Source organism: Trachurus trachurus (assembly GCF_905171665.1).
Source record: "Trachurus trachurus genome assembly, chromosome: 23".
Lineage (NCBI taxonomy): Eukaryota > Metazoa > Chordata > Actinopteri > Carangiformes > Carangidae > Trachurus > Trachurus trachurus.
The window spans coordinates 1,335,874-1,347,752 of NC_139912.1; the positions used below are offsets into that span (position 1 = coordinate 1,335,874).

Below are 11,879 nucleotides of genomic sequence, written 5' to 3' on the forward strand. Positions count from 1 at the left end.
GTTAAAATCACCCACTTTACAGCTTAAAAAAACATATTTACAGCCTGGTACATCTTATTGTTTTGGTCTCAACCGATAGTTTCTACCCCCGCACACACTCTGAGGGGGGTGAATTTTTTTTTAACTCTACTGTTTTACTGTTATTAGGTTTAAACTCTGGCCAATTAGGGCGCAGGACCGTTGAGTGACAGGTCCGGGGACCGCTGCTTCGAGGCCAGTGGGCGGGTTCTTCACCGCTCCAAATATGGAAGTAGAATCCAACATGGCGCGGTTCTAACCCCCGTAGTAGCGGCACAAAACAGACTCCCCCAAACCAATGGGTGACGTCACGGTGCTACGGCCGTTCTGACTACAGGCTATGTTATTACATCATGAGGTGAATGTTTATGACATCGTTACATAATGTGGCGTTACAGACGTGAACCTGCTGACGTGTCTTCGTCTTCGTCTTCGTCACGACAGTCGCTCCATCTCAAACTGAAGCTCATGAGATTTGGCGACGGGGGGCGGAGCTAAGCGGCTGCAGCCTGACGCCTCAGCAGCAGCAGCAGCAGCAGCGATGGGGGGGGCGGGGTCGTCGGGTGGCGATGTGGCGATGTGGGCGTCGGCCTCTGGAGCCTGGCGGCCGTAGTACAGCGCCCAGAGCAGCGTGAGCGTCAGCGCCATGGCAACGATCTGAGCCACGCCCAGCGACACGCCCAGGAAACGTAACACCTGCAGCTGCTTCGTCCCACGGATGAAACCGTAGATCTTTGGACCGCAGCCCTGAGGAGGAGGAGGAGGAGGAGGAGGAGGAGGAGGAGGAGGAACTCTGTAAATATATAACTTTAGCAACATTTGAAACATTTTCAGGCGAGAAAGTAGTGGTTTAGATCCCCAACGTGTTGAAAATCTGACTAAATACCAGCTGTTTACAATTTTGTTTCAACGAAGTCGGCGTTACTAAAGCTAGCCGTAGTGAGCAACGCACTTCCGGTTATTTTCACAAAATAAAATACCCGTTGCCTTTTATCATAAGGAAAGCCATTACGATAGAATTTGTGCTTTTACTTTGAAAACAGGAAGTGAACCTACCCTCGCTGTAGCTAGCTTTAAACCGCCGTTTTGACTGCTCTCGTCCCGTTAACAGCATTTAACCGTTCAATATGCCTTACCGGAGAGTCTTGCCAGCTCTGAGATCGACCTGGTTCATTGTAAAACATTTATTTATTGATGTAAATGTGGTGTTTTCTGTGCGTACAGACCACAAGGCAGTGCAACCGTAGGCTGGCCGGCGGAGCACGTCAGGAGCCGGGCTGCTGCCTCTGTGATGAACCGGTCGCTGCTCGGACCTGGAGCTTCACTTCTCCGAAAAACATCGGGGCAAACTTCTAAACAGCCGTCGTTTGGATAAACTAACCGCTCATTGGGTTCTAAACAGTAACTTTCTCGCATGAAAAAATATTAAAACTTAATAAAGTCACGTAATAACAGGCTACAGCAGGAACATTTCTGTTGTCGGTCGTCGCTTCCAGTGACGACACTCATCGGCCAATCAGTGGAAGGCAGTCGGCTGACGTCACGTTTTAGTAACGCTTCGGCTCGCTTGGAACCAGGGCTGAGGTGATAACAAAAGTACCTGGTTGCAGGTACTGTGTGCTAGTGGAAACACGCAAATAGCGCCATTTGTCTCTGTCTTTGTGATATACTCCGCCTGGCTCCATCTAGTGGCTGAATTTAGAATTTGGATTTGCGATAATGCTCCTTTAAAAGTGCTAAAAAATAATAAAAACATTTAAAAAGTAAAAATACACATCCATATACAGTTTTCCATACTTAAACCCAATGTACAATTTCCTAGTATCGCTATGATCGATTGACAATTTCTCATGTCGGGGCTTCAATACAAGAGGGACATTACATACGAGCAGCATGGAGGTATTTGGATGTTGTTTGGTGTGTCTTTTTGTTACGAAGACAGTTGGTATCCATTAGCAACCGTTATATGGACATGCACTGCTACGCCGAGACCCCCTGTAACTCAGAGAAGCCACGGAGGACTCTGAAACTTCTCCCAGCCCTTAGTCCACATGAGGGGGAGGAGATAATGATAATGAAATTTCAATTTTGGGGGAACTATCCCTTTAATGTAGGATCCTTGATCTCACCTCCTGGTGCAGGGCGCTGAGGTCGTGCTGGTTGGCGTGGCGACCGCAGCCTGGATACGGGTCGGAGCAGCACGAGTCGGGAGGCCACTCCATCTCCGTCATCTCCAGCCAATCAGTGAAGTAAATCACTCCGCAGCACTGGAACTGTCGCCACGGCAACACATGAATGAATGAATGAATGAATGAATGAATGAATACTTTATTTCAAACATGTGAATAACATATCACACTTGAAGCTCTAGTGGATAAAAACCTTGTATGTTTGAAAAGGAGCAGGAAGAAGCTTCAGCTTATTAACTCCTATAGGTTATCTAACTTCCTGTATATCCTGTTTTTGTTTTGTTTTGTTTTTTTAATACTCTCAACAAAACAAACAATCACCAACAACAAGGCAAGGCAATTTTATTTGTAGAGCCCGTTTTTACCACCAGTTTGTCTCAAAGGGCTTTACATCCAATCACAGGGTATCCGCGGGGTCTTGAAAAGTATTAAAAGGTGATAAATCAATTTTGGGAAAATTAAGACCCTTAAAAAGTATTAAAAAGTATTTTCCGACTTTATAAAGTCTTAAATTTTGAAGGTATTTTTTTCTGAATTAACTGTCCAAGAGTTTGAGTCCTAAAAAACATTGTGAAAGTGTGTGAATTTATTCATTTTATTAAAAAACAAAGATGAACCGGTACATAAAATAGAAAAGAAGATTGTTTTTTTTTGTTTTTTGAGAGTTGAGCAATGTTTTTTTTTTTTTTTTCATAAACTCTACCCAGCCTATTTTGAATTCTGTTGTATCATAGTGGTCTATAGTCTTTATCACAAACTAAAACTGTTACGTTAAAAGTGTCACTGGTATAAATAGTTACAACTTGAAGTGGCGGTGAGGTGTTGAAAAATATTGAGAAGGTCTTGAAAAAGTCTTAAAAAGGTTTTAAAATTAACTTCAAGATTCCTGTATATACCCTGCATCATAACAACATCCTCTGTCCTTAGACCCTCACATCCACTGAGGAAAAACTCCATGGAAAACCCTTTTAACAGGGAAAACCAGGAGAAAGCTCAGGGTGAGCAACAGAGGAGGGATCATCACCCAGGACAGAGATGTTGTTACAGACAAGACAGTTTATAGTTTATGTCACAGAATGTGCGAAATATGGAAATGTTAACAGACCATAACTTCTTGTGTCAAAATAAATAAAATAAATGACAAGTATGGCAAAATGTTCCACAGTCTCACTCCACATATTGAAATGCAGAAGGTTTTTAAAGTTGTGCGTGCATACAGATGTTTTAGGTTCAGTTCCCCCCTCACACAGGTCAGCGTGTGTGTGTGTGTGTGTAATGTGTACTGTAATGTGTAATGTGTAATGTGTGTAATGTGTGTGTGTGTGTGTGTGTGTGTGTGTGTGTGTTACCTCGGTCTGGAAGCTGTTCCATGTGTGTGTGAGCCACTGGTAGCGCTGCAGGCCGTAGTTCGGCATCCGAGACTTCAGGCTGATCATGTCGGAGCGCTGCACCGAGGGCTGCACACACACACATTACACACACATATAACACACACACACACACACACACACACACAGAGGGAGACACACACACAGTTTAAAGCAGGTGTTTGTGCTCTGCTGATAACAGGCCGGTCAGATAAAAGGTCACAACACAAACACACCCTGTGACATCACTCATCAGGGGTAACCATGGAAACGTAAAACAAAAAAACTTGCACCATTGAGAATATCAATGGACCACCTGCACAATGTAGTGTGACATACTACTAACGCTTTAAGAAGTTACGGTCCGCTCACTTCATAGCGCTGCTGTATTTAGATTAGCTACATGTAGCCTAACACTTTACAGCTAATATAACTCTCTCATTCTACATCCATTTATGTTTGTACATGTTGTTAATATAGTAGCTACTATAGTCAGTTCAGTTTGTATTTTTATATACAGTAGTCGAAGCATTTTTTATCATTTAATCATTGATCGCATTTTGCCGTTAGCCACCCGGCTAACTTAGCATACTGGCTAAATGAAAATTAGAGGCTAAATAAAATTACTACAACATTTTCATTATTTCTGTACATATTGTTATAGTTTCAGTTATTGTTCAGTGTTTAGGCCGATATTGTGATCCGAACATTTTTGATTATTTTTAATCATCGATCTAGGCTACTAGTAGTTCGTAGTGTTAGCTTAACCTGCCGCTAAGCTAACAGCTTAGCATCAGGTGGAAATGAGTGGAAAGACACGGAGAACTAAGACATGAGGAGCAAAGAGGCTGAAAACAGTCCTTCTAAACTCTGTAGAGCTGGTTGCCCTCTTCATGAACATTACGCTGTTTTTTTGTTCCGTTTAAGCCGGGTGGCTAACGGCAAAATGCTATCAATGATTAAATGATAAAAATGCTTCGACTACTATACAAACTGAACCGACTATAATATTAACAACATGTAAAAACATAACTATGGATGTAGAATGAGAGAGTTAGGTGTAAAGTGTTACATGTAGGCTAATCTAAATGGCCGCCGGAAGTGAGCAGACCGTAACTTCTTAAAGGGCAAGTACGTCACACTACGTTGTGCAAGTGGTCCATTGATATTAACGAATCGTTAATGAATAATAGTTGGTGTCTGACCTCGTCGTACGTCCAGACGGCTGAAGCCAACTCCACACAGAAGATCACCAGCAGGCTGCCGAAGTACTGCACACACACACACACACACACACACACACACACACACACACACACACACACACACACACACACACACACACACACACACACACACACACACACACACACACACACACACACACACAGGTTAGTTCCCAGGTGTCTCAGTGTGTGTGTGTGTGTTCCCCCGGGGCTCCATCCATCACAGCTGCGTCTCCTCTGAGGGACAATGGAGACACCGGCACCTGGTCCCTTAGTTTACTTTAGTTTAGTTTATTTAGTTTAGTTTAGTTTATTTAATTTAGTTTTGTTAATTTAGTTTTATTTGGTTTGGTTTGGTTTGGTTTAGTTTAGTTTAGTTTGGTTTAGTTAACTTAGTTTAGTTCAGTTCAGTTCAGTTTAGTTTAGTTTAGTTTAGTTTAGTTTAGTTTGGTTTAGTTAACTTAGTTTAGTTTAGTTTAGTTTAGTTTAGTTCAGTTCAGTTCAGTTCAGTTTAGTTTAGTTTAGTTTAGTTTAGTTTAGTTTGGTTTAGTTAACTTAGTTTAGTTCAGTTCAGTTTAGTTTAGTTTAGTTTAGTTTAGTTTAGTTTAGTTTAGTTAACTTAGTTTAGTTCAGTTCAGTTTAGTTTAGTTTAGTTTAGTTTGGTTTAGTTAACTTAGTTCAGTTCAGTTTAGTTTAGTTTAGTTTAGTTTGGTTTAGTTAACTTAGTTTAGTTCAGTTCAGTTTAGTTTAGTTTAGTTTAGCTTAGTTTGGTTTAGTTAACTTAGTTTAGTTCAGTTCAGTTCAGTTCAGTTCAGTTTAGTTTAGTTTAGTTTAGTTTAGTTTGGTTTAGTTAACTTAGTTTAGTTCAGTTCAGTTCAGTTTAGTTTAGTTTAGTTTAGCTTAGTTTGGTTTAGTTAACTTAGTTTAGTTCAGTTCAGTTCAGTTCAGTTTAGTTTAGTTAATTAAGTTTAGTTCAGTTTAGTTAATTTTGTTTATTTTTTGTTTGGTTTGCTTGGTTTAAGTTGAGTTTGGTTTGGTTAATTTAGTTTAGTTTAGTTTGGTTAAAACATTTTTTTGTGTGCAATATTTAGTTCTTCAGTAAAGCTGACTGAGCTGCCCCTCGGTATGAAATGTGCTGTATAAATAAAGCTGCCTGGCCTCCGTGTGTGTGTGTGTGTGTGTGTGTGTGGTTGTCTGTGTGTGTGTCTCAGTGTGTGTGTGTGTGTGTGTGTGTGTGTGTGTACCCAGGACAGCAGCAGCAGGTCACACCTCAGCGTGCCACAGTATCCCACCATGGCCACGATGAAGAGGAAGCAGCAGACGGAGATGATGACAGGGTGAACGGCCGGAGAGTAGGTCAGGACCGCCGCCTCCTCCAACCTGCACGGGATGAATGGGAATTAATGGGAATTTATGGGAATTAATGGGAATTGGGAGTAATTCAAGTAAACTGTATCATATCCAAACATAAATGTAAATATTTAGTTTTGTCATAAGCAATAATCCATGCAGGGCCGTTGCTAGGAATTCTGGGCCCCCTTAAAGAATACTAAAGTGGGCCCCTCCCCCTAACTTTTCCTTTTCTTTTCTTAGACTACGTATGTATTATCATTTTTTATTTAGCCTTCTTTGTTTTGATGCTAATGCAGCATTACACTGCAAAAACTCAAGAATCTTAGCAAGAATATTTGTCTTATTTCTAGTCAAAATGTCATTTCTAGTCAAAACAAATCTCATTCTACTTAAAATAAGACTCATCATATTAAAAGTAGTTTGTTTTTAGACACTTTTTATTTCTTTCAAGCAGATTTTCACTTGGAATAAGTAGAAAAAATCTGATAGTAGAGCAAGTTTTTCTTCCTTATTACAAACACAAAAAACTTACTTTCACTGGCAGATTTTTCTATTTATTGTGAATTTAAGTGAAAATGATCTAAAAACAAGTTAATTTTTAGGTAATGAGTCTTATTTTAAGTGGAAAGAGATTAGTTTTGACTAGAAATGAGACATTTTGACAAGAAATAAGACAAATATTCTTGTAAAGATGTAGAGTTTTTACAGTGTACTATGAGTATTAGTCAGGGTCTTACGCAGAATAAATCAGTCATACAAAGATTAGACTACTGGGGTTTTTATGGGCCCCACTGGGCGCTGGGCCCCTAGAGTTATCATCACCTTTCTCCCCTATACAACGGCCCTGCATCCATGCAAAATAATACAATTAAAAAACATGACATTCCAACAGATTTATTTGTGAGTAGAACTTTATCAAGTTTTAATTCTTGTATGAACAATTAAAGGATAATTACCGTTTTTTTTTTTTTTTACAATCTGGACCTTATTTCTATCATAAAATACGATCGAGCCTCTAAATATCACATTATCTGCAGAGATACTCCTTCATTTAGGCAACGTTACCACACAGAGTTGTTTTAGAGGGAAATTCATGTAAAACCACTGATGCACGTTGCCTTCAGGGACAGTTTTTCATCAACAGTCTCTGTATTTCCCTCTAAAACAACTCTGTGTGGTAACGTTGTGTTATTATCTCATAGCGTGGTGAATGTGCAGCTCACAACTTGTCCACCAGAGCGTTGTGGAGTTGTTGGATTGTGTATTTGATGAGTTTGATGAAGGAAACCAAGAAATCCCATAATGAGCCTCCGTAGCGTAGCTCTGAGCAGCTCACGGTTCTGCTCCGCCGTTCTAAAAGCAGCTTGCACCGACAATTAAAGGTAACAAACCTACTGCTATGACTATAGGGATTATGGTGATGGGCCAATCTGACAAAATGTTGAAATGTCCCTTTAAGAACCAACCTTCAATTTTGTAAATTTCAGATTTATTCCCGTTAATTCCCATTTCTTTTTGCAGCCCTATAGTTCCTGTACTGACCTGGTGTGGGCTGTCAGGGTCAGCACGGTGTTCAGGGAGTCTCTGATCCAGGCGGCCACTCCTAGGACACATGCTGACATCAGCTGGACACACACACACACACACACACACACACACACACACACACACACACACACACACACACACACACACACACACACACACACACACACACACACACACACACACACACACACACACACACACACACACACACAAACACACACAGAAATAAATACACAGAAATAAACACACATGTATCAGTTTCTGCGGCTGCAAATAACATCTTGGAATGTGAAACATCCGCCGACTTTCACTCTGTAAACGTCTCGCGCACACACACACACACACACACATACACACACACTCAGGTTCAGTGCTGTTACAGTGAACATAGATATAGATATAGATATAGTTATAGATATGTTAAAACGCCACGATTCCGAAATACCGTCACTTTCCAAAAAAGCTTATGTGTTATGTATGTATGTGGCTCCAAAGTGAAGGTGAATGCACAGATACTACTGGTCCATTAATCTAACGTAACATTGACTCTTTAGGAATTTAAAAGTTTGCATGTCATTTGTAAATGAATAAAACAGACAAAAAACGATTAGAACAAACTTAAACAATTGGTATAGATTGTCATCTATATTATTATGACTTATAATAATTCAAACACTTCCCCTGGGGAAGATAATTGGTCCTTTATTACAGTTTTTCTCAGTCGCTTTGGTGCTTTTCTCACATCACTCTGAACATTTGCACAACAGTTAGTGCATTTCTCAGAACAATTATCACAAACTGTAAAACCTAGTGGATGACCTGCAAAAGCGCGTCACTTGCTCAAAATGGATTGTCCATCCCTCAAAAGCAACTAAAGTCCTCATGTCAATGAAACTGTCAGTGTCGTCAACATGAGAAGTCCTGACACCATCGTTTATGAACAAGATCACATGGCTTCGTCATGTTTTCATTAGGACACTTTATTCTCTAAGTGTTTTCCAATGCACAAAGTGATGCTACTACCTGAAAATGCTCCAGACAGCTCTATACACTACTACAGCCATGTGGAAACTACAATAAAGTTATACAACTAGTAACTGATACAGGGTTTATACAGGAATCTTGAAGTTAATTTTAAAACCTTTTTAAGACTTTTTCAAGACCTTCTCAACATTTTTTACTGTAATACCTCACCGCCACTTCAAGCTGTAACCATTTACATTAACTGAACAGTTTTAGTTTTTGTGATAAAGTCTATAGACCACTATGATACAACAGAATTCAAAAAAGGCTAGGATAATAAATCAAAGGCAAAGTTTATCAAAAAAAATATTGCTCAACACTCACTTTTCTTTTTCATGAACCGGTTCATCTTTGTTTTTTAATAAAACAAATAAATTCACACACTTCCACAATGTTTTTTACAACTCAAACTCTTGGACAGCTAATTCAGAAAAAATACCTTCAACATTTAAGACTTTATAAAGTCGTGAAAAGACTTTTTAATACTTTTTAAGGGTCTTAATTTTCCCCAAATTGATTTATCACCTTTTAATACTTTTCAAGACCCCACGGATACCCTGTGATACTGAATACGTATGTTTCACATTTCTACTGCATTTGCTCTTTGCAATTCTGATTTGTTCACAGCATTGTGCAAAGGACAAATACACTCCAGTCATCTACAACAAACATAAGAAACACTCTTTGGGTACAACTTTACATAAATCTGTTCTCTAGTGAAGCTGTGAGTCTAAATGTAAATGTCCCACTGTATCTTACAGTAGCCTAATGCCTGACACAATGACAGCAGTTACTGTCCAATACCACACATACCTGTTGTTCCTTACTCTAAATGTTACAGTGCTTCTCCCAACATTTAAAATGAGTTTGACAGATTTTGAAAACTAGTTAAAGAATTTTGTATGTAATGACTCAGGCAATGAAATGAGGACTATTAGTTTTATAGGGAAAGACTATTCAGCGTTCAAAAGTATAGTTCATTTTGACTGACATGACATAAACAAATGATAATGTTGTAAAACAGCAGAGAATTGTATGAGAGCAACTGATACATGTCCAAAAGCATTTGCACTTTGTTCAGAGGAAGGAGAAACTGCTACTATGATGTGGACAAATGACTACATGAACTAATAGTTATGAGAACTTTCATTCTGATCTGAGAAAAGCACCAAAGTGATTGAGAAAAACTGTAATGTTTTAGCATTGCAATTATTTAGATTTTACACACACACAGTGTTGTGAAATGAATGAATGTATAATAATAATCATGGAGATCGTAACACCGTGTTTCTCTGACAATAATCTAGAAAAAGAAAATCTACAATCGTGACGTCACTAGATGGAATAAGTTCAGTCTGAGTCACGTGACCACAGCTGGAGCAGATGTTTGCTCTGTGTGTGTGTGTGTGTGTGTGTGTGTGTGTGTGATAGATAGATAGATAGATAGATAGATAGATAGATAGATAGATAGATAGATAGATAGATAGATAGATAGATAGATAGAACGATGGATGGATAGATAGATAGATAGATAGATAGATAGATAGATAGATAGATAGATAGATAGATAGATAGATAGATAGATAGATAGAACGATGGATGGATAGATAGATAGATAGATAGATAGATAGATAGATAGATAGATAGATAGAACGATAGATAGATAGATAGAACGATAGAAAGATAGATAGAACGATAGATAGATAGAACGATAGATAGATAGAACGATAGATAGATAGAACGATAGATAGATAGATAGATAGATAGATAGAACGATAGATAGATAGATAGATAGATAGAACGATAGATAGATAGAACGATAGAACGATAGATAGATAGATAGATAGATAGATAGATAGATAGATAGATAGAACGATAGATAGATAGAACGATAGATAGATAGAACGATAGATAGATAGATAGAACGATAGATAGATAGATAGATAGATAGATAGATAGATAGAACGATAGATAGATAGAACGATAGAACGATAGATAGATAGATAGATAGATAGAACGATAGATAGAACGATAGATAGATAGATAGATAGATAGATAGAACGATAGATAGATAGAACGATAGATAGATAGATAGAACGATAGATAGATAGATAGATAGATAGATAGATAGATAGATAGAACGATAGATAGATAGAACGATAGAACGATAGATAGATAGATAGATAGATAGATAGAACGATAGATAGAACGATAGATAGAACGATAGATAGATAGATAGATAGATAGAACGATAGATAGATAGATAGATAGATAGATAGATAGATAGATAGATAGATAGATAGATAGAACGATAGATAGATAGAACGATAGAACGATAGATAGATAGATAGATAGATAGATAGATAGAACGATAGATAGAACGATAGATAGATAGATAGATAGATAGATAGATAGATAGATAGATAGATAGATAGACCGACACCTGTGAGTGTAAATCTACTTCCTGTTTCTATTGAACCAGAAGTTAAAACCTCCAGGTGTGTGTGTGTGTGTCTCAGTGTGTGTGTGTCTCAGAGTGTGTGTGTGTGTGTGTGTCTCAGTGTGTGTGTGTGTCTCAGAGTGTGTGTGTGTGTGTGTGTCTCAGTGTGTGTGTGTGTGTGTGTGTGTGTCTGACCCAGAACAGCAGGTTGAGCGCGAACAGCAGACACCTCAGACACCGAACCGCGTCCTCTCGCGCCATCCGGACCCGGACTCGAACCCGGACCCACCGACTATCACCGGAACCGCAGCCGGTACCGGCGGCCGCTCCGTGACGTCATCACGCTGCTCGGGGTCTGGTTTCAGGTCCTGGTCCAGATCCAGGATAGTCCTTGTTGTCTGTTTCTAGTGTTTGGTTTGTTTTTATTCTGTCTTATGCTTCTTCTTTTCAAATGGTTTAGTCTTCATGTAAAACACATTGAGTTGCTTTGGTATGAAATGCGCTATAGAAATAAAGATGCCTTGATTGTCGGGTCCTCTATTTATCTATTTATAAGCTGTTTTTGCCTCCCTGCGGGTCCCGTTCATCTGCATCTGTCCTAACTGTAAATCTGTAATATTTTCTCTCTTGCAAAGTAGCTACATGAATACAACAAATATCTGAATCCGAAACTGTCAACAGGTGGTTTCTCGCTTCCCTCCGGACGGACATGACC

At 39.2% G+C, this 11,879-nt stretch overlaps 1 protein-coding gene across 1 annotated transcript; it reads right to left on the reverse strand.

Moving 5' to 3' along the window:
• Window positions 1–453: 453 nt before the first annotated feature.
• Window positions 454–11,494, reverse strand: tspan12 (tetraspanin 12; the record flags this gene model as incomplete). The annotated part of the gene is made up of 7 exons (XM_083999339.1): window positions 11,360–11,494; window positions 7,696–7,778; window positions 6,045–6,180; window positions 4,780–4,845; window positions 3,557–3,664; window positions 2,148–2,291; window positions 454–765 (listed from the first exon to the last, which is right to left on the reverse strand). The coding sequence occupies exons 1-7, from the start codon at window positions 11,423–11,425 to the stop codon at window positions 454–456; spliced, it is 915 nt and encodes a 304-aa protein (XP_083855465.1). The 5' UTR covers window positions 11,426–11,494.
• Window positions 11,495–11,879: the final 385 nt, after the last annotated feature.